The 24,024-nt window shown below is 40.3% G+C and overlaps 1 protein-coding gene across 5 annotated transcripts in view; it reads right to left on the bottom strand.

The window, feature by feature from the left end:
* The window catches only part of ADAMTSL1 (ADAMTS like 1), a 687,776-nt gene that overhangs the window by 208,309 nt on the left and 455,443 nt on the right, over window positions 1-24,024 (bottom strand). For all 5 annotated transcript variants that reach the window (XM_075128816.1, XM_075128819.1, XM_075128817.1 and 2 more), the window contains one exon: window positions 12,919-12,964. In XM_075128816.1, the coding sequence (XP_074984917.1) occupies window positions 12,919-12,964 (46 nt within the window). The remainder of the gene's footprint in view (window positions 1-12,918; window positions 12,965-24,024) is intronic.

Below are 24,024 nucleotides of genomic sequence, written 5' to 3'. Positions count from 1 at the left end.
TAGCTGCTGACTATTCAGACCACCCAGTACAGATTTCACTTATTGGTGAATACAGATCTTATTTGAACTGCTCTCTCTGAGATAACAGTTGAATGCTTTCCATAGACAGAGATATTGTATCAGTATTGCTAAGCCTTAGCATTCAAAAATATTGAGTTGAGTCTCGTGAAATCATGAGATTCACTTAAAATCATGAGATTTCTAAAAATTGTAAAATTTGGGTTCTTTCTATTTATCATCCGCTTTTTGATCCCTTAGGGTTCACATTTTTAAGCTTTTCTCTGCAACCAGAGGGCTAAAAACTCCTCTTTTTATTAAATGGAAACAAAGAGTCTTGAATAATCACATGATTTCAGGCAGTGGGTCTACAGGTCAAACACTAAATTTCACGAGAACTGTGATAAAATAGCAAGAGTTTGCAATGCTGCTGCATTAGGATTTCAGTGGCCCTTGAGTCCTCCCTAACTCATCCTGTTTCTGCAGTCAAGGCTATTCTTCTTGGTGTTTGTTTAAGTGCTTGTTCAATGTTATATCCGTTACGTCCTTTATTTGGAGGCTATGTCTTTTATCTACTAAGGAGTATAAAAATGGACCCTGGTCTTGATTCAGTAGGTCTTTAGCATATCTAACTACAATGACCCTAGTACTCACAAAATTCTACGGTATCCTTATTAGCTTCCTGTATATCTAGTCTTGCCTTGAAGTAAACCTCTTCTCTGATGGAGATTCCAACATTTTTTGACAGCTTTGTCCAAAGAAAAGCCTTCCTGCTATTTAGCCAAAATGTGTCCTCTCTGTTTTATACCAGCACTCCCAGTTTCTTGTGCTAGCTATTTACAATACTTCCCTTGCACTTCCATTTGTTAACTCCTTGCTGGTATTTTTAAACAGTTCCAATTGCTACATTGTTCGGTAGGAAAGGTATAGTCATTGTGAGTGTTGCAGGTAAATTTTAAAACTTAAAATCTTTATGGCTTGTATTGATCAGGTTCTAAGAAATAGTATTTCTTACTTGGCAAGCTTTCAGATTGCTCTTGTCAGCAAACTGGGAGACATTTTTTATTGGTGCACTCAGGCTGCACAGAAAACAAATATTCTGTTTTGTGAAAAAATGCAATGTTTTGACATTTGTTTTTGTTCCACTTTGGAACTAGAACTAAAACTAGACCTTGCAAAAAAAAAAGTGTTAAAAAACAAGCAAGAACAGCCAATGGCCCTGTGTTTATGGCACTTACCTGGGATGTAGGACATCTGGGTTCAAGATCCTGCTCCGCCTGATTCAGAGTAGGTTCAATCTCTCCTGTTGGAGCTATTCCACTTTGTATAAATAATTAACTATTCATTGGGCCAGAAAGAAAGACTGACACAATAGCCAAGTGGTTCGCGCACTTCCTAGGAATCCTGCAAAGCCGGGATTTGAGCCTTAGTCTCCCATATACCATGCCCACACTGGGAGGGGATGGAAGTCTTCCATGCTTAAAGTGTGAAATGAATGGTGTTCCCACAGCATACCACAGACAATAGCACAACTTTATGACAGTCGGAGGAGTGGTGGGAAAAGGGACTTTGGCTGCCCCCTACTCTAGAGTAATGTACATCCAAGTTCTAAAATGATCCTCAATCGCCCTCTCCCTGTAAGTGTAGGGGATAAGGACAAAGTGGGTCTACTGCAGAACTCAGACAACATGCAATTTCTGTTAATCCATAATGGAAGAATACAAGAACACATACTGTTATGTCTGGATGCATTTATTTTCCATTCTAAAAAAAACCCTGTAAATTTTATACACAAGTTAGTTGTGCCCTTCCTCATGCTTCTGGCAAACTGCCAATGAGGCTCTGCTTGGGGCAAAGTTTGGGCACCCTTTACCCAGACCGAACAGAACAGATTCACATTATAGGTCTAGTTCTGCCTACATAGATGTGTATCTGCAGGCAGAATTGGGCCTTTGTTATGCTTTTAAGCAAAGGTGAACAAGGCAATCAAAGTTTGATCCAAGATCTGGTTTAACTATGTGTTCACTAACTAAGGAAGGGACAATCTGTGGCCTCACTTCCTGCCACAAAAACTTACAGTGCATATCCCTCTGAATTTTCCTGTCCATAAGTGGGGAGAGTCAGGTCTAATAGCTTGGCTTATGCTTTAGCTCACAGAGCCAAGCCAGAACTCTTGTTTGGTTCTAGCTTGGCTCTGCCTTCAAAACTTCCTGGCTTGTACAGCTTTATTTTTATAAAGACAAAAGGCCCAATAAAGTGCACAACATGGAGAGTTCATAATCCTTCTTTGTACACGTTTCACTACATTTGTTTATTTGGGTTTTATTTTTAAATCAAATAAATAAAAATACATAGTCAACATAACAAGCTCTCAGGACATTGCAGGTGACCAAGACCAAATGTTAACTACTTACAGTCTTTGATCTCCCTGATCAAAATAGAACAATGGATTTAAATAGCAGAGCTAGTTTTTAAAAGACGTTTTCATGGGAAACTTCAAGCCATTCAAAGAATAAATGTAAGCACCCATACATATACTGCATAAGCATACACATACTGGAACGCACATGCAAAAGAGGGTGAGAATTTGACCCTATTGTGCAGAGAACCAGTACAAGCCATATACGCCACTTCTTTCCCATTAATGCCCTAAGTCTGGCACTAAACATGTTTGAAGGCCTTGTTTGACCCTCTTCATTGGGCTTGGGGTGAATTTTACTGCCATGTACACACACACACACACACGTTTCTTTTGTGATTCTGCTTGGAAATGTAACCAATTAGTATCTTTTTACTTCCAAAGGGAGACCATTACGAAAAGTGACAGCCCAAATTCTTTCTTCCATTATATGGGGTACAATGAGGACACATGGAGTGAAAGTCAGTACAAAATTTGGCTCATTTTGTTTTCCCCTCATGTCCATACGTTGGGTTTTTCTTGGTAAGTATTATTATTTGTTGTTTGTATTATGGTAGAGGGCAGAGCCTCATTGTGTTGGGCATTGTGCAACCATTTAATTAAAGACAGAATACAGTCCCTGCCCCCAAGACCTTAGAGGCTAAAAATTGGTATTGTAGCTGCTGAATGAGCAAGCAAGACCAAGTCGTGATATTTGGCCACATGTTTGTTCCACCCTGTAAAATGTGATTTACTTCTAAACAATTATTACAACTTCATATAAGACAATAAGCTTTCTTTTCTTGTCTGTCACAATCTCCCTGCACCTCACTTTTTAAAATTTAAATGTCCAACCAGCAGGTTTTCAGTCAGCAGGAACCATAGGGTCTGATTTCATGATGCTTTCCCACTTCTGAAAATGCTTTGCACCAATGATTTTCTAAAAAAAGTGAAGGTCAGCTGTTGCAACTGGATGGGGTTGGAAGAGCTGGAAGATCCTCAGCTAGTGTAAACTGGCTTAGCTCCATTGCATCCCTGCAGCATCACACGGTTTTATACCGGCTAAGTATCTAGCCCTGGAAGAGTAACCTGCCAAACTGACTGAACCTGAGACGGGAGTTACTCTAGCTTAAGCACTACATTCAAATTTTAATATTTTTTAATAAAGATGGCTGTGGGTTTGTGTAGAAATAGGGCATAAAGGCCTTTCCTGGAGAATCAGAAAGAGCTGGATAAGATGGAAAGATTCATTCAACTTAAGTCTCTTTTCAGCTGCTTTCCCCTCCCTCCTCATTAAGGCTTCTCAGGGCAGGCAAAAGTCTAGTGAGTTTAAAAAAAAAAAAAGGCATCGGCTCCTGAATTAACTTTGCCTAGAATCACTCTGCTAGGTATAGAAGGCTGTTTCATGATCATCAACATGCAAAGGTTTGTGGAACATTTCTGACCAATGGAGTCAGTGCAGGATGTCTATAAACTCAGTTCATCCAGTCAGGTCGAGAATGTCTCCATCCCTGTGAAAACAGACTTCACTTTAAAGATGATCAGAAATCCCTTAGGTCTATGAAACCTACTATTTTAAAATAAACACAGAAGTTTCATCCTCATCTCTTACGCACCTAATCCTGACTGCATTATTAAGGCTTTATTCACTCCCTCCCCTCCAAATTGTTTTTTTAACCTGACCTCTTATTTGCCCCTATTGTAATTCATAAGGTCCGTGGAGTTCTGCCATAGTTGAATCCCATTCAAAACACTTTCTATTAATCAACGAGCCAGTGGAAAAGATAAGATGAATCCCAGATGTCCCTTGATGGCGATAGGTAGATCAGATTACATGGGACAAAAGAGGGTCAGGCTTTTTAAAGTTTACTTAGTGGGTGAAATGTAAAAGATCATATCTAGGCTGTTATAAGGTGGAAGCAGTTGTGGAGTCTTTAAAACAGTTTACAGTATAGATACTTGTATATTTTCAGAGGCCAAGAGAGATTTACTGTAGATTGAGCTTTTCCTTTCCACAAAAAACGGCTAACAACTGGACTATTCTGTGTAGCATCTGACATAACAGTTTATTGAATCAGTTCCATGGCATATGTGCTGTAGTTTGACTCCACAGTCAAATCCTGAGGTCCTCCTGCAGTGGGAGTTGGTCTGAGTAAAGACTGAGTAAGCACCTGAGAGTATGTCTACACAGCCTGCAGTAGTGAGCTTCCGAGCACAGGCTGACACACATGAACTAGCAGGGCTCACACGAGTAGTCTAAAAACAGCTACGTAGATAGTGCTTTGAAGCTGCAGCGCGGGCTGGAGCATGGGCTCTGAAACCTAGGAAGGGGGTGGGCTTCTCCACACCTATTTTTAGAGTGCCAGAATGAGCCTTGTTAGCCCAAGACAATCAACCCGGGCTGGGAGGCTTGTGGCCTGCCGCAGGTTCTACAGACATACAGTACCTGGAGATGCAAGCAATGGGAGAAGAATCAGCTGCAATAGGGGAGATTTTCTGTAAACGTAGGACTAACTTTACAGAGCTCTCACTACTGCTTAGCTCACTACTATTTTTCCCTCTGTACTATTCTAATTATTTTGCATAGCATCTTTGGGATTACACAACCTTAAGTTTGTTTGAGCCTTCCATAAAAAGTCTTTAAAAAGAGAGAAATTCATTGCATGATGTAATCCAAAGAAAGAAAGACCCACCAAAGTGAGGGGCATTTTTTAAAAAATAAGGTCAGGTTTACACCTATATTCTCTTTTGTTTGTTAAAAGCAAACTATCTAGAGGCTTTATCCCCACACTCTGTTCACATTGACATCAACAGCAAAATGCCCTGTGATGTAGTCGAACCTTCACTGGTCCCTAATGCCTTGTCTGTACTGGGGTTTTTTTTTGCACTGGTGTAGCTACTCTAATTCAAGTGCAAATTCCTAGGGCCTGAATATCCATTGTCCTGCCCCTTCTGTTGACTTTCATAGGACTTATGCACACGTTTAAATGCTTTGCTGAACTGGGGCCTATGTGGCAAACTTTCAGTGAGAACCACAGCAGAACTGCATCATCTAAAGAAGACGACAGCAATGTAGAATAAATAAATACTTACGAATAAATGAGGAACTGTCAACAGAAGCTTTTATTCTATACCAAACTCCAAGCTCTGTGTCACCACACAGTGACAGCACAACTAAGATAACCAGCCAAATAATGACTAAAGTCAGCCATTACTCCCATAAACCCACTAGGATTACATGGGTCTTATGTCAGGGTAGGATTTTGCTCTGAGAAGGCAAAGCTATGGTCACATATTTTTAGTTATCTTCAGAATAAATACACTTCCACTGCCTTTCCGAAGTTCATCCCTCAATGAACCCACTGAACTGAATACTATCAAAGCAGTTTCCAAGGAGGTTTGTTATCAGAGCTAGTTTGTGTTGTTTCTAATTGTAATTTTCATTTTCCTAAACCCAAAATACAATGAACATTTTCGCTTTATCTTTTCTAATTGAAATTGTTTCATTTCTGTTTTCAAAATGCAAACCAAAACACAATGTTCAGTTCAAAATGAAAATTTTGTTTCACACGTTTTTTTGTTGAATAATTTAAAATGCTATCGAAACTGAACAGGTTTCGTGAAAAAGTTTGAACTGGATGAAACAGTTTTTCCAAAAAACAAACATTTTCAGGAGAAAGGTTTTGACCTGTGATATGAGTTTTGTAGCTGGGATAGTACTATATCGTGCACTCAGCATTTGGAGTTTATCTATATGGAGACCTAGTGCCCGGCAAGCTGGGGTGTAAAATCTACGCTCTTACACTGTATCCACTGCATTTTAAAACCTATGGCAATGAGTATCAGAGCCCGGGTCTACAGCACTAGGAACAGCAGTATAGACATCTGGGCTCAGGCTGTGCAGCCGGAAGCGGGGGAAGCTTCGGATCCCATGCTTCAGCCCGAGCCACAACACTGACACAGCTGTTTTTAGCATCGTAGTGCGAGACCAAGCCTGTAGACCCAGGCTCTGAGACTCACTGCAGTAGGTTTTAAAATTCAGTGTAGACATACCCTAAATATCCATGTGGACCATGCTGCCATGTGCTAAAAGTTCCATAGTGCACTTTGATCTACTGCTGTTTCAGAGGGACAAGAACAGATTATCAAAGTGTTTCTAAATATGGGTAAAAAAATGTTTTCCAGGGGGGCAGTACTTTGTTTGTAGACTTCTAAATTTATTTCATTTCCAGTGCTGCTTATTTGTACACAGTGGTAATTCAACAGTTTTCCAAAGAAACATGAATCACTTCTGTTATCAAGTGAGATCAGGACATTAGTATGTACTTTACAGATGTACAGTAACTTGGTTTGTAAGCAGCACTGCAGATACCCCACAAAAGTCAACAGTAGCTCAACAGCACATACATTGGGAGGCTTTGTCTTTCTGCTAGCAGAAGCACCTGAAGAACAAGTTGATTAAGAATTCCCAAATTATCACAACATTGAGATCATATATGAAGACTGCTTTTCAAAGTCTAAGGGGAGTTTTTTTCCCCCCATCATACATAGTACAGCACAACATTCAACTTCTAATACTCAATGAGGAGCTTGTGGCTGACTATTTGAGGTCAAACCCAAAAAGTCACGCATAAAAATTCAAAAAAATTAATGAAGATCTTGAGAAAATTGTCTATCCAATTCTCTGACACAACCTTTAATTCAGGTTTCAGAGTGGTAGCCGTGTTAGTCTGTATCAGCAAAAAGAACGAGGAGAACTTGTGGCACCTTAGAGACTAACACATTAATTTGGGCATAACTCTCTAAGAAGAGTTTGCCTCTACCTATTACAAAAATGCTCACAACTGTAAGTTATGGTATAAATGTAGGTAGCATGCTGTCAAACTGAACTGCTCTGGGGTGTGTGTGTGTGTGTTTCAGGGGTTGGGATGGTGGGAATCTGGGGACACTTTTCTCATACTTCACTGAAATAGAGAAATTAAATGTGCAGTAAAGAATCACTGATTTGATACAGATTTGTATCAAATCACCTATTGTAGACTCTCTCATTTGTTATTTCATGTTAGCTGAAGAAGAACAGTGGATTGCAACCTGCATTTGCTTTGGGCTCTTGCTGAATAGCACAGCTATGTTGAGAAACAATATTCTGTCCAGCTGCAGAGCGATCTTCAATATGCCACTCTGGACACTTTGTGGTCTGAAGGGTGTATGAGAGAATAATATACTACAGAAAATGGAAATTCAAGGGTTTGAAATGAAAGACTTACCAGAAAAACTGAAAATGAATCCTATTAAATTATCCAGATCAATTATAGTCTGATCAGAATCCTAAAATGCCACTTGTGTAGAGGGGGCAGAGAAGAACACCTGCAGTGGTCCCCCTAGTCTGCCCTGCCAATCTTCTTGATGTATTTATTTAGGATAAAGCCTTCCTTAAAAAACAATGGTTGTGCAGGATCACAGTTATTTTGCTAGATGACAGGGAAACACAAATTCAGACCTTAAAGCATCTATCATTACAATAACATAGTTAATGGCACTTGTTCACTAACAAAGAAATAATTCTTAGGCAGTTACTATGAAAATAACTTCTGAAAATGGACATGTCCAGAGGAAAAACACAAACCAAACTCCTTCCACAATAAGGGATGTAGTCATAATAAGTGGTCTGAGTGCAGGAGAACTGTCATTTAAAACATAATTCAGTTCCTACTCTGGGAGTTTAAGTAAACTTGGTGTTAATAAAGAGACTCGAGTTGGCTTATGGTTACCTTCTTTACATGAGCAAATTTGCGCATGTTGGCAGCCTAGTCAAGTGCCTTACAGAATCATCCAAGTGAAGGAAAATGCCTACGTTTGTAACAAAGCCCCAACCTAGGTGGTTTTGTTACAAAAGATTTTATTGATATGCCAGCCACAGGAAGGTGGAAAAACTACACACTGCTAAATACCTGAACAGATCTGACATTCCCTCCGGCAAGGACTGTGCTGCCCACAAGTGCAAGCCATTACAACCTGTCTGAGAATATTGCACATCCCTTACAGGTCTGATATTTTGAAGTGTAACTATGTAACAACATTGCCCCTTTAAAAAAAAAAAAAGACGAGAGCGGTGTTGATGCTTGTTCACACAAAAGGATCACATGGTGGTAAGAAGCAGGAAGGGAGGAAGTCTGTATGAGAGTCAGAAGGTGGTGTAATCAAATAAATAGACTCAGATTACAAGGCCAGAAGGGATAACTGTGATTATCTAGTCCGATCTGCTGCCTAAACTGGCCACAGAACTTCCCCAAAATAATTCCTTTAATAAAATCCAATCTTGATTTAAAAATCATCAGTGATGGTGACTCCACAACATGTTCCAATGGTTAATTACTCTCTGTTAAAAAATGTACGTGTAGTGTTGTAGCCAAGCAGAGAAGGTAAGATTTAGGGGGAAGTGGTTATGGGCAATGCTCAGAAGGTTTGGTGGTTTGGTTTGAACTAACATCTATAGGTTCAACCTTGGGTCTGTATAATTGATCTAAAAGGTATTACAAATATAGGCATTCTTGTGAGATTTCTGGCATGTGCTTGTTTTCATTTGAGGAAAACACCACAAGAGCCTTATTTGTGGTGTTCGAATAGCCGGGAAAGATTCTTCAGTGTGTTATAACATACTGGCATGCTCGTGGGAAGGTGGAACAGGGTGGAATGTCAAACCTGCTCAAGTGCTCATCACTGTTTCTGTCTAGAACCAAGAAGCAGTGTATCAAAATGAAAAGTATTTGTGACAAATCTGAACATTTCAACTGTGCAAAAATGTTTGAATGTTGGGGACATCAGATGTTTGGGTCAGACAGAGAAAGCAGGGTGAAAGTTTGGTGATGGAGAGGCAGACAGAAAGGGTGACCAGGAGGTTGAATGATGGCCTTGACATGATAAATAGGAGAGAATCCGGTAGCTGAGAAATAGACTGAAGGAAAGAAAAGGCACAACTCATCAGCTCAAAAGAAAAAAAATCCATCTATAATCTGCCCACAATGCAGCATTGCAGAAGAATCCGGCTCCAGAAATTCCACCTAGAGTGAGAGTCCCTTTTTAAAATGTTTATTTTTTCATACCATAAAACGTATAATTATCAAAACATGTTTTTATTGCATTCAGAATAATTTTCTAAAGAAAACCAACTGGCTTCCCCCACCCCACCCGAATTTCTACAATGGTTGGAATCATATTTGGAATCAATATTAGTGTTTATATAAAAATGTTTCTAAAGTAATTAAGAACCCAAATCATCTTCAGAGTCTTTCATTCCTACTTTCAATATTTACACATGTGGCTTCATATTCATAATATTTCCAGTCTCTGATGGACATAAGGCAGTGTAACTGGTAAGCGTGCCAAATCAGATGTGTTCCTTTACAGGACTGCTCAAAAGCTTCCTAGACAACAGTGTCAACCTCTCTCACAGCCCCCAGCTGTGACTGGGGCTCTCAGAAGAATAATACAGGTCACTGAAGAAATAGATGCACTTCTCTATCCTCTTTCCTCTCCTCTCCCGTTCTACATTTCCCCCCCTGTAATCTAATTTCAGGATGAATTAAAAACAGCTGTGGCAAAAATCCCACAAATGATAATGTCTGTGAAAATGTGTTCATTGCCAAACTCCAAGAAGTACAGTTCCAGTTCTCTAATTTCATCCCCTCAAATAAAGAGTTTGCTTTTAGCATTTATAACTGCCCTTCTCCAAGAGAGGACAGTCATATAAACAAAGGCACATGAGCTCTGAGAGATAACTACAAATAAAAAGACTGGCTAATTTTATGTCCAGTTATACCACTAGTGCAGAAGTTATCCATGCTAACGTAGTGGTAATTGAAGCTCATGCATAAGTTGATCCCTCCAATAATCAGAAAGGAATTTTTCCATGTGTAAAAGAATGAAGAAGTGGCTAGATTCATTATGGATTTTGAAAACCCTTGCTAGAGGCAGAATGTTCATCCAGGATGGTACCTTCTCTGTTTTCCAGGTTTTTATGGAACAAAGTTTCAAAGCTGGATACTTGAGATTTGTGAGCAAAAATGCACATCCAACTGTGTCTCTACATTCTTGTACCTCGATACATAAGTAAGTAGCCATTTGCAGGACCAGTTATTGCATTTGCATGTATACTCATGATAATTGAGCATGCAAATACAGAGGGCATAGGTCAAAAGAAACATATGACTCTTACTATTCTCAAAGACATTAGGGATATCCTACTACCAGAGCTACATAGGGAATACATCTCAACCTGTTAAAAGAAAAGGAGTACTTGTGGCACCTTAGAGACTAACTAAGTTATTTGAGCATAAGCTTTCGTGAGCTACAGCTCACTTCATCAGATGCATCGGACGAAGTGAGCTGTAGCTCATGAAAGCTTATGCTCAAATAAATTGGTTAGTCTCTAAGGTGCCACAAGGACTCCTTTTCTATCTGGAAACTGTTTCTTGTTAATCAAGTATGCTAAGCATTCCAGTCAGATGCTAGGACCATCCAGATGACCAAAAGCATGCACAGTGGAGGTCTGAGTACACTAAGGTCTGAATCTAGAAGGTCTAATTAGGTTTATTTCAAATAGGTTTTTGCAGTGCTTGCACTATCTATTTATTGACAATAAGTGAACAATGGAGCAACATTCAGCATTGCACCTTCTTCAGAATAAGTTCATGTTAGAGTCACACAGTAGGGGTGAGATCCAGGCCCTACCAAAATCAAAAGCAAAACTCTCATTGACTTCAGTAGGGTCTGGATTTCACACCAGGAGTTTAAGTTTTGGCTAATTGATGTTGGATAATCAAGTGAATTTTACATTACTAACGTGATCAGAAGTTTGGAGCCAATATTGTTAAGTATTAGGTAAGTCAAGATATTTCTTCTAGGCAAAACTACAGGAGCTTTTATTCTAAAGAGAAACCATCCAGGTCCACAGGCCCAAAACTGAACCTAACCTAAAAATAACATTTACAAAAAAACCAAAAACCCTGTGTCTTGGAAAATCAGCTCAGCAACTCCAAAACACAGGGTTTTAATCTACATGAAATCACAGCTTCTCAGAAGGGTGATCCAGCAACAGCAAACCCATGCAGAGCAGGATCCTTGTACATTTCACTTCTCTCTCTGCTTACAGGAGCCAACCAGGCAGGGAGGAGGGCTGACACGATATGCATGCACTTCAAAACCAAACTAAAGCCGGTGGGTCTAATTTTAGGCCTATCAGCCTCGACAGTGTCTCTTCCCTTTGTTCCATGTCATATTCCGTGGAGCTACAGCTATGTGGCTTGACTGACACAAATTAACCTTCCTGCTCTCCTCAGTCCTGGTGTAGTGTAAGTGCCTCACAGTTGGAAAACAGCCCATGAAGCAGCAGGCAGGCTTATTTACTGAGGACTCAAGTTGTTGTCAGTTAGTGCAGCACATGTCTAGACTGAAGGAAGATTTCAGTGACCCAAAGAAAACCCCCCGGAGTAGCACAATTTTTGACTGAAGCAGAAGTGAAAGTCAAAGGGACAATAATTCTCTCTGCATGGTGATGCTAGAGCTGTGCAGAAATGACCAATTCTTTGAATTGTGCTCTGTGAAAAACATGAGCCAAATCCAGAGTAATTTACTCAGTTTTTTACCCTGCTGTTTCTGAGACATAGCTCCCATTGAGAGGCCTCTCCATCTGGCCCTGTGAGGTGTGAAAATTTGACCGAATGCATGACTGGCTTTAATTTAGATTTTTACCAGTGAAATTCTTGCTAACCCATGTAATCTGGGAATTTTTACAATTTTTAGCATAATACAAGACTTTCCACATTATAGTCCACCAGTGTAAACAGCTCTTTGTTCTGCCGAGAAGAGAAGTTAGAGATGCTTATTTTATTGTATTGAAAACTGCATTTCACCACCAGGTATAGCTGAAAACCTTTAGAATGGCAGACAATGGCAAAATATAATAGGTGAATGCAAGGGACCATCGCAAAACATCCTAATAAAATGTTCAAAACAGATTTCAACCCTAGGGAGGAACAGAAGAATGAGAGAGAGACACACAGACACATATTTCTCTTCAGCCACCACCTTCCTCCCATTCTCTGTGGAAGTCAGTCCTGTAGAGCTCAGTCCTGCAGCCAGACAAATCTCCTACTGAGGTCAGTAAGAGTTTTACCAAAGTAAGGACTAGAACAGGACCAGGCCCTTGCCTCCACCGAACTAGCTATACAGAACAGTGAATCCACTTCTCCATGCTTTATGGGTTTGGTCCAGTTTATAAAGGAAGTAAATAATCATGGCTGGAACAATGCTAGTATCATGGTTCTACCACGCCTGCTCCATACCCTCCAAATTAGCTCTAGAAATGGCGAGGTACATAACAGTATTCCCAAGGCACCCATATTATTTAAATAATTACATTATTAGTGCTACCATCCAATTTTTATTATTTACTTATTTTACATAATTATATTAATTACAAATACATTTTATTAGTATTACCATCATAAGTAAGGTTCACTTACCACATTGCTGCATGTTCTGTATCTAATATTTCGCCCTTCACAGCTCCTGTGTCCAAAAAGAAAAATGCCCCCACGCATTAATAACTTAATACCACAACAATACTTAGTGTTTACTGTATATTGCAACTTTTCATCCATAGATCTCAAAGCACTTTTTACAAAAGAGAGTAAGGATCATAATGCCTATTTGACAGATGGGGAAACTGAGGCATAACTGTTTCTTGAATGCAATTGCTTATTTGTTACTCCTAGCATTGATATTCCTAGCATTAGTTTCTTTTCCCCATTCCTTCCCTAAAAAACTCTCTCCTGATGTAGAGTGGGTTTCCTGAAGAAGTGCATCAACTACGTAAACAAAGTAAAGAAATGCAGCATCAGAAACTGAGCTTGAAGCCTATCCCTGAATTTCATCAGTAATTTTTCACACCTCCCAAGAATGCATAAATGTCCTTGCAGCAGCGTGTATCTGGCTGCATAACTATACTTCAGCCCCACTTCAGCCCAAATCCTAACACTGACGCATAGCCCTGGCAGCCAGACTGCATGAGGGGGTATTCCTCATGGGCTAGGAGGAAAGGAATCCTTTCACTAAGCCACAGGGCAGCAGTAGAACCGTACAACCTCCTCAGTGCTTGCCTCACATCTTACCTGGGAGGGCAAGAGGATCACTGTGTAAAAACAGATCCCCCAGCCCCACTCTACTCCCAAATCTGTGCTACAGAGCCACTGGGCCCTATGGAGCTTAGGGACTCCGCACCCCTTATATGGACTTTGCTAAATCTTTCTTTTTCCTCCCACACAGCAGAACCACACTAGCAGGGCCTTGTGTGTGTGTGCAGAAGACAGCTCCAGATCCGGATGTCTTTTCAGAAGTGTGGCTCCAGAACACACATCCCAGCTCACTGACCTCAAGGGGAGTTTCATAGGCTGCAGGAGTTCAGAATTGGAGCTCTGAAAATAAGGGATTTTTTGGGTTCTGGAAAAATCAAAATATTTAATTTCAACAAAATCAAAATGTTTCACTTTGATTTTTCCCCTCATTTTCAAATGTTTTGAATTTTTAAAATAAACTTAAAGGACATTTTGAAACAAAAATAATTTGAAACCAGCAAAGTCATTATGTTTTGTTTAAGAAAATGTTGAAACAAAGCATTTTGATATTGGGAGAATTTGTAAAAGGTATTTTCTGACCAAAACAATTGAGTGAAACAGACACAAATTTGCAAAATAGTTCAATTATGTTGAATCTGCATTTTTGCCCAAAAAAACGTTTGGGTTGAAAAATTTCACGGAGCTCTATTCAAAATATTCAGCAGAGGTTCTCAGTGAAAAACAGAATGGAGAACTTGGCCCTTACATTGTTCTTCATCTACACCAGAACGGAATTCCCTTCATTTTTAATTTCTCAGATTGAGCAAAGCATGCATTCCTTGAGGATTACACGCCTGCCAAGTCAAAAGTTTTAAACCCAAACCATTTTTGAATTATCCAAGTGCCAGGACAGTATCTGCCTGATTTTGAGGTTTTTTTTTTAATTATTAAATGATTGAAAAACTTTTTCCATTCTGAGTTAACTCTAAAGTCACCATATAGGTTTTCTTCAACCTACTCAAACAAACCAGAAAACTCACAAGGCTTAATGCTCTGCTGCCTTGCACTATGTGTAGCCATTTACACTTAAGTGAGTAGAAAATGCTACCAGATCAGAATGGGAGCTTTACACTGTATAAATAACTGCCCCAGGTGCTAAGGAATGGAGAAAAAATACCCATTCAGTCTTCTGGGATGAGAATGAGCGTGAGAAATTTCAGCCCAAAGGTAATAAGTTCTCAAGTAATTAATATGTAGGAAAACGCTGTGTGAACCATAACCGTAGCACTGCTGGTGCAATGCTTTCATGGTGCAAGAAAATTAATTCAGAGAAAAGTCTGACCATTTCGATATACAAGTTAAGGACCTAGTTCTCCTCGTAGGGCTTGTCTACACATAAAAAGCTATCCTGCTTTAAATATACATTAAATTTATATAACAGTATATTTAAAGCAGTACAACTTGCCAGGTCTGAGCACAGTGTATTAGTATAAAAGTACTTATACAGGTTTAGCTTATTCTGGTTTGGGAAGCAAAATAAGCCATATGGGAATATCTTTCTACTGGCAGATCTGTGTCCACACTAGCGCTCATTCTGATATATTAGTAAAAAACCACAACTCTAACTGACCTAGCTATACTGGTAATTTTTTTTTCTAGTATAGGGCCGTATACTAGTTAAACTGCACTATCAATAAAAGTGAGGGAAGAATGAGTCAGAAGACTCCCTTACTTGGTTTACAAGGCAGATTTTAGAACTTTTGCTCCGTGTAAAGTCACTTTTTTTTCCTACTCCAGTCACACCCCTTTCTGAAAGCATAAATGACGAGCATATAAGGCAGCGTATAGGCAAACTCAGTGCAGGCTTTGCAGCAAAAACTCTCATCAATCATATCAGAGCAACTCATTTGGCAGGCCTGATACATACCTCATTCATTAATGCCATGCAAACCATCAAAAATCTCTACCTCACACAGACCTGCTGTTATTGCAGCTTCAATTACTATAATTTATAAACCTCAGAACTGATGAACAACCATGGAAATGTAAACTTCTTTGACAGAAGCCTTCCCAAGGTTGGATCTCTGTTTTTTCGTATTGTCTGATCTAAAAATCAAGACTAACACTCATATTCATTCCCTGTATTTGGTGGAAAAACAAAGTACTGTACTTTGATTAGCCAACTGCCCCACCCCCAGCCATTTTTTCCTTCCACTTTCACTCCTTTGGCTGGCAGCTGTGCTTGTTCTGAACAAGTGTGCAGATCTGCATGGAACTAGAGCCACTATGACTCAGGAAAACTAGGAGTCGGTCTTGCAAAATCCTAATTATCCACTTGCCCAGAGTATGTAATTTTTCTTCTGTGTGACTACAGCACCTTTCTTCATTATCACCACTCATCATGATCAAGAGCAGGCAGGTAGATTTTTGTCTGGGCTGGTGCTTTTTCCTGGCACCTTTGCAAGGCTGCTAAGATTACTGAGCTATACAGGACAAAGTACCAGATAATCTTAAAAAATGAGAGAGACCTCTGTAGTCATTAAAATTTTATTCAAAATGGTGTGGGCTTAGGGAACCTCAAACCTGAAAAAGACAATGCTAGTAACCTCTGTACTTTAAACACGAAGTTATGTCTCGGAATATCTCAGCATTTAAAATAGGGCACTATGAGTATTTAATTTAGTTTGATAGAAACTGTTTGCACAACACTAACATTTATATAATTTCCTCAACTGTTTTTCACCCTGTCTAGATGCTGTGCTGCACTGTGGCTGCTTTGCAGTACACCCAAACCCAAAACTGCTTGAAAGCTGGCATGGTGGGATTGGAAGCATCCTCCTAGACTAGGAGGAAACCTCTGGGGGCACAGAACCTATGTAGCAGTGTCTTGACTCTCCTGCCATTCCCTTAGCCCCTGCTGACAAAGAGGTGTGGCTGAGAAATCCTTATGCTCCAATGACTATTAGCATAAATATTACACTGAGAGTCTAGCTCCATATCCGGAAAGTGCAAAGGCTACTGTTACACCTCTCCTCTTGAACTGCACTGTGCGCTCCTTGGCCAGACCTGACTATCTAAGACAATACATGCAGCAGAAGGCTGCCCTCTGTTGATGGATGTTGAAAGAGGTTGTACATTCCTCTGAAGTCTTTGAGACCTCCAAATCATTGTATTTTTTCAGAAAAGTGTCCAAAAGAACTGTATGTGCTGCAAAAACACCTTATCGCCAGGAAGAGCTAAATGCAGAGTTGTGGTCTAATCCTGCTCCCATGGATGGTAAAAGCATTATTAACCGCTGTGGTGCAAGATCAGACCCTTACTTCCATCAAAATAGGATTTATTATGGGTAACTGCAGCTATCTCCTGAAACTTGGTGAACATTCTAGTATTTCTAATCATACCCTTTTGTTCTCTGAGAAGGCATGTTTGAGAGCAATGATGATCCACAAAGTGTGCATCTGTACAACTGGGGCTGCTATCAGTAGGAACCAGACAGCAAATGTAAAAAATCAGGACGGGGGTGGTGGGTAATAGGAGATTATAAAAGAAAAAGACCCCAGAATCAGGACTGTCCCTATAAAATCAGGACATCTGGTCACCCTCGCTATCAGGCACAAGTTGTAGTGGATTTTACAAAGGAGGGGGCATGTTGGAGGGTGTGGCTTGATATGCAAATCAACTTGCAGGTTGTATTAATATGCAAATATGGAGGAAAAAACCCAGGCTGCTTGGATTTGAACAAGCAGACTTTTAAAGGAATACTAACAACTTCAAATTTGTTAAAATATCCACCCCTATTTAAAGTAAACAATGCCAAAGCTTTCTTACCATATTTTCTTAGAACATTTTCCCACAAAAAAAAGAAACCTCACTTTTTCTTTTTCTCTACAGATTCCTGTCTGCATGGGGGCTTGGTTCAAAGTCCCCTAATGTTCACAATGGAGGTGGATATGGTGCTCCTTGTGCTTAGCTGGATTTAGAAACCTTTCAGTGGGTCATGTAGTACAACAGCCCTTCTTCCAGTGCTGCAGCGGGCCCCTTTTCCTTGTATCTAGCAAGGGTGACACTAAGATTCGCCGGGACGGTATGACACCAGAGCCTATGGAAGTGTCCCTTCCCCCAGAGTTGCCAACATTTGAAATGTTTTTTTCCAGAAACAAATTGCCACATATGCTGGGGGTCTGGGCCACTAAGCTCCAGTCAGTGATGGAAATATTAATTTTATTTTTATATGACTATCCAGCACTGGGGTCTGAAAATGGATTTTGTTTTTAGATTGTTCTCATTCTCCTTTATTTGCATACACCTCCCCCCACCTTCCTTACCCCTTGCCCGTGTTGCCTAGGGAGATGTCTGGTAAGGTCCTATGTCCTCTGGGATTTCAGGGAAGTTTGAGCAGGCTACCTCCTTCCTTACCCCTGGAGGGGTAGATGTTAGGCATGCCCTTTGCACCACATATGGGCAACACTTCAGCCCTCTCTTTCCCCACAGTGAGGCCCTGACTTCCCTTGTTTAAACTGTTCCCTGGTATCATGTCCTCTCCCCGTTTCTGAAGTTCCCCATCTCTCACCCTTCCCACACCTTCACTTTCCTTTTTCCCTCTCCCACAGATTTCCTGTTCTTCTTCCATGTACAGTTCTTCTCTTTCCCCGTTTTGTGTTCATCCCCTATTCTTTGCTGCTTCCTGTGTCTCTGATCCTTTTTCACCTCTCCTGCCACCCAGGACAGCTACCAGAGCATTCTCCCCTGCTATGGATCCCACATGATTGTAGCAGTGAGGCACGTGGCAAGAAGGTAGCAGAAGCCAGTGAGGACTAGAAAAACAGGCAGCTTCTGCAGCCTATAGAACACACTTGAGAGTGGCAGTGGCCCTTGCTGGTGCGAGGCAGGACTGCAAAGGAAACTTCTGTCCTGTTCCAAGTCTTCAGAACAAGGTGGTATCTAACTGGGACCCCAAACCGCAAGATAGTGCTAACAAAAAAGGGTCTATCAGTAAGAATGATACCCCTGGGGAAGAGAACTCAAGTTATAGCCATGTCTTTCCTCTTAGGAAGAGGTATGGAAAGACAGCAGAAGCTCATTTCCTTTGCTGTGTCCCACTTCTCTCAGCAAGGAGTAAGGAAACAAAATGGGTGGCTCATTTCTCTTATATTCTTTTTCCTAGTCATGAAACATAGTGAGGGGGCAGGCCCAAGCGCTGAAAATCAAGGCAAAAAATTTGTTTTTTTTAAAATAACCTGGTGAGGTGTGCCTATATTGTGTGTGCAAAACATGCCATTAACATGCTCAAAATGAGAAATTGTCCAAAGAATTTACAATTTCCCATTGTTATGTTGCCACTGAGCTGCCCTGTGGTTTTCACATGCAACTTAGCGTTGCAGATTTTAGAAAATTTAGCTCTTTTAAGTTTAGAAGACTAACGCTTCTGCTAGACTCCCACACCTTGTCCCATGAAACATCAGAAATGTAATGGGAATAGGTTTCAGAGTAACAGCCGTGTTAGTCTGTATTCGCAAAAAGAAAAGGAGTACTTGTGGCACCTTAGAGACTAACAAATTTATTTGAGCATAAGCTTTTGTGAACTACAGCTCACTTCATCGGATGCAACATCCGATGAAGTGAGCTGTAGCTCACGAAAGCTTATGTTCAAAGAAATTGGTTAGTCTCTAAGGTGCCACAAGTACTCCTTTTCTTTTTGTAATGGGAATAGTTAATTTTAAGACAAGAAAAGGGGGCAGGGATAGACAAGCCAAAATGCCCTGGCAAATTTAGAAATACATCTTATGAATAACTTTCTGTAGCAGTAACAAAATAAACAACCAGAAGGCAAAATGCCAACTTCACTCACTGCAGTCAGCGAACTGGCTAGGAAAATCAAAACACAAGTCATACGTCTCAGGTTGCCAAAGGCCCACATGTGGGACGCGGAGTACGATAATGACCAGAAGTGAGAGCAAGCCTAGAAGTAGTAATGCAGGAGACTTAAAATAATTAGAGATTAATACCTGGGCATAAATAACATTTCCGACAATCTCAATTTTAGGGAATCAGCATTTCTGGTGTAACTAATTTATCATAATTAAAATGAAACAAACACTGGCCCTGTGTGTGAGGGCAATAAATATGGGTTTAAAAGGGCGACTCCATGCCAAATTCTGCTCTGTGTTACACTGATGTAAATCTACTGAAGTTTACTGAATTACTCTGGATTGACCCCAATATCACTGAATGCAAAATAAGGCTCTGTACTATAACAAGGGACACATTGTTATACAGAGTAAAAAGAAATAAATTACTTTAACTAAATGGCCTGAACCAAAATGAGGATGCAAACACCTTGAGACCTTGTGAGTGTTTGAAAATCTCAATTGCGCATGTAAACAATCTGTTTTTCAGACACTGAGGGTCTTTTTAAAATTTGATATTAATGCAAGGAAAATCTCTCTTCCCTGGTGTATGTCCTTTCATAGATATGAGCTGACTGACTTAGATCAGAGGTTCTCAAAGTTTTTCAGTCGGGCCCACACTTTAGCAATAGTCTTGTGGCTTATGTCATGCCCGACCCCTCCCGAATACAGAGCATTCCTACAGCAACTACAGCAATTGTTTCTATGGAAAAGTAATACCGCTAGCTCATTTTTAGCTGTTTTTAAATCCTCCTCAGTGGCACCATGGAGGAGAACCAGCCCCATGTTGACCAACCATCTCTTCACAGGACCACCAGTCACAGAACCACTGACCTGGATATAACTACTAGTAGAACTGATTGAAAAAGAAAAAAAAATGTTTGCAAAAGTTTTCATCTTTTGAATTCTGAAGGCAACTTTTATCAAAATTTGATTTTTTTTTGACAACTCTGCTCAGTGGAGAGCCTGATCAACAGTCAGGTATAAAAATTAGTGAACTTTAATAGTTTAATATCTTATTGTTAGGCAGGGTTTTCAGAACCCACAGCAGGGGCAACTTAACTATTTTACTCCAGGTGGTGTCAGGAATAAATTAATGGGAACACAGCAATTCCATTTGATAAGATTTATGCAGGTAAGCGTGCTTTACTTAAAACTGCAGTTTATTAGATTTAAGTGCACACAGACACAAATCTATAATAATAGATTTAGAGCATCCCAGATATTTACCTATATTCTGAGATGGTACTGAGTAATTAACAACGGGTCAGTGCTGGCCAAACGCCTCCTTGCTGGGGAGTAAAAATGTCAGGAAAAACATCTTTCCCATGATAGCTCCAGAGGACGGTTTCAAAGTATACTTTTTTATTTAATCTTTTTATAACTTTACAAAACACATAGGTTATAATGACCCCTATAAAATTATCAAGTTTTTTTAACTTAACTTTTAATATCAGACGTTTAAGACGTAAGGCTGTTTATTTACATTTTTTTTCATTTTTAGTTATTTACTTTTTCCCCCTTCTCCCATTCTGATTAGCAAAACTGCCCGTAGTTATGGCCTTGCTTCTGAAGGCCTGTTTTAAAATTAACCCTTAACTATGTAGCGTTTTATTTCATTACTTTATAGTGGCTGAGTGCACAAATATGGTTGCAACTAGCTTGATTACATTCTGGGGTATACACCCCTCAAATTCAGGGCGATATTATAGGCATGATCACTGCATCTTCCCTTAAAAAGCAGACACATTTTAGTCACCAGTGGAACAGCATATGAAAATGGGAGCACATACGCAATGCTGCTGAGCAGAGGAAAGGGAACTAAAATTGCTATTACTTTACTCTATTCAACCAAAAGAAAGTGATGAAGATAATGCTTAAATAAACTGCATTACCTGAAGATGCTAGACATGTGTTCAAACCCTAATCATTTATCTAACCTCCCTTTGAGCTTTGAGAATTCAGACAAACAAAGACCCTGGTCAATACCAGCCAGAATCACAATTTGGCTAACCAAATTCTTGACCAATGAGGTCTGGCAAAACCCAAATCACACCCTTGGTTTTGAGAAAAATGGGTCTGAGACCCTAATCACATTAGTTTTGGTTTTCTATAATCTTAACATGAGTTACCGGACTTCACAAAACCAAAGCCATGTCTGGGTCTTGCCTGTCTCTATAACTCAGAGTGGAATTTTCAAAACTGAGAGCATAGATTTAACTCCACTCCCAATGAACTCAATGGGGGTTTTACTATGGACTGCAACAGGAGCAAAGTTAGACCAACACTGTACATTTGAACATCTCACCCTAAAAATCTAATCATGAGAAGATTTGCACCAGGACTCCCACTGATTTCAGCAACAGTTGCAGAAAGAACCTACTGGAGACAACGAATGACATGGCAGTCAGCACAGTGGATGTTGCTATCTCTTTGAAGTGTCAAAATCAGGGATGGGTTGGGGACACAATTTGGATCCATATTTCAAAAACCCTGATATTTGCAGGCAAGGAGGGTTGAGATCCCAGAGTTTCATTTGGCCCATTACTGAAATAAAGGTTAGTAGCAAAATTTGGATCCTAGTTCAAATTCTAATATACACACCACACTCGTGTCCAGATGTGGGGTTTGGTCCCATAATGCTCTAGACCATAGTGTTTTGCTTTTTCCCCCCCATATGTGCCAGTTTCTACTTTCAACAACTCCCTTTGCTGTCTTACTAGCTATCTGAACAGTGAATGTTAGACTATAGTAATTATCTTCAGTAAGACATCTCTAGTCTGCCTAACTAAATTGGCAACAATAAAACTTGGGAGAAAGTTAGAGACTAATACAGATGGCTAAAAAGGAAAAAAAAAGTGTCCACAATTGGCCAGATTGCTTTTAGACTTCTGTTTATTTTCATATATTTAGTCTTTCTCTGGTTCGTTCGTCACTACAGTATCTTTGCTTTCCCTGAGAATAGTTTAAAACAATGCCTTTGGCTTTAGACTTATCAGTAAAATACACATACAGTGCATAGTGTATATACACACAAAGCTCATTACATTTGCAAATATTTTTGCAGTTGCTCACTAGCCAAGAGAGGCAGAGAATGAAAGGGTTAGAACTAAAATAAATGTTTTTCAGTAAAAAAACAATCACAGCTTTCTCCATCACTCCAATGGAAAGCAAGTACAGTACTAGAGGTTACTCTTCGAAACCTAAATGAATATAACCTGGCCTACTGTAGCACAGAGATGGGTCTGAGCCAAAAGCATCTAGAACATCTTTGGGACTCAGAATAATAAAATCCAGATCTGACCATGCCTGACCTCAGTAAAATCTCCGATCTAGATCCAAATTTTGTGGCTGGTCCCAATGGACCAAACTAAATCCTAGACTCTAAAACACAGGGGCCGCTAACAGGGAGTTTCGAGAGGGAGTTCTCCAGGTGAAGGAGGAGCAAATACAGGACCCTTGGGGTAAGTGGCTGTCTGTAGTGTGTGTTTGTGTTTGGGGGTTACGTGCTGTGTGCTGAGCTTGTGTTTGGCTGTCTGTCTGTGTTTGTTTGAAGGATCGTGTGCTGTGGCCGGCAGTTGGAAGCTGTGAGCTTCTAAACAAGGTTTGAAATCTAGAAGCCTTTGTTCATTGGCTGGGCCTTAGTCAGGGGGTGGGGCTATCAAGGAGGCCAGGGCTTTATAAAGCAGTGAGCAAGTGACCAGGGGCCGCTAACAGGGAGTTTCGAGAGGGAGTCTGGAAGGGGAGTGGGAAGGGGTGAGGTACACTTCTTTCATACCTTTACACTAAACTATAATCAAAATTTCTTGATTTAAACAAAAACCCTATCATTAACCTAGGTAACTGTAGGAGAAAATGCAGGCAGAAGCCCAGCAGCAGAGTGGGAGCTATCCTGTTTATTGCACTTAGTGAAGCATGTATGATTACCTGCCCTGTGGGCGGGTGGCGTATGTGTGCATTTGGTACAAGGAGCTCCTGGTCCTCAGAGACCACCATGTACGGGCTTTGGAGGCCAGGGTGGCGGAACTGGAGGAGCTAAGGGAGGTAGAAGGGTATGTTGATGAGGCTTTCCAGGACACTGTAGATTTGTCCCACCTCTGGTCAGACAGCCCCTGAGCTGTTGAGGAGGATGAAAGGCCCAGAGAAGGAGAGCAGTCAACAGGAACAGAGGGAAACCTTCCTATAGTTGGGATCCTCTTTCCAGATGATGTTGGGGTATCCTCTCTCACTGAGGTTACCTCTCTGGGGGAGGTTTCAGAGGAACAGCCGTGTTAGTCTGTATTCGCAAAAAGAAAAGGAGTACTTGTGGCACCTTAGAGACTAACCAATTTATTTGAGCATGAGCTTTCGTGAGCTACAGCTCACTTCATCAGATGTTTACCGTGGAAACTGCAGCAGTGTATATAAAGTCTGCTGCAGTTTCCACGGTAAACATCTGATGAAGTGAGCTGTAGCTCACGAAAGCTCATGCTCAAATAAATTGGTTAGTCTCTAAGGTGCCACAAGTACTCCTTTTCTTTCTCTGGGGGAGGGAACTCCAGCCATTAGGAAAATGCAGGTGCTAGTAATGGGAGATTTAATGATTAGAAACATAGATAGCTGGATTTGT

The sequence above is a fragment of the Caretta caretta genome, chromosome 5 (genome assembly GCF_965140235.1).
Source record: "Caretta caretta isolate rCarCar2 chromosome 5, rCarCar1.hap1, whole genome shotgun sequence".
NCBI lineage: Eukaryota > Metazoa > Chordata > Testudines > Cheloniidae > Caretta > Caretta caretta.
This window is presented reverse-complemented; position numbering and strand designations above follow the sequence as displayed.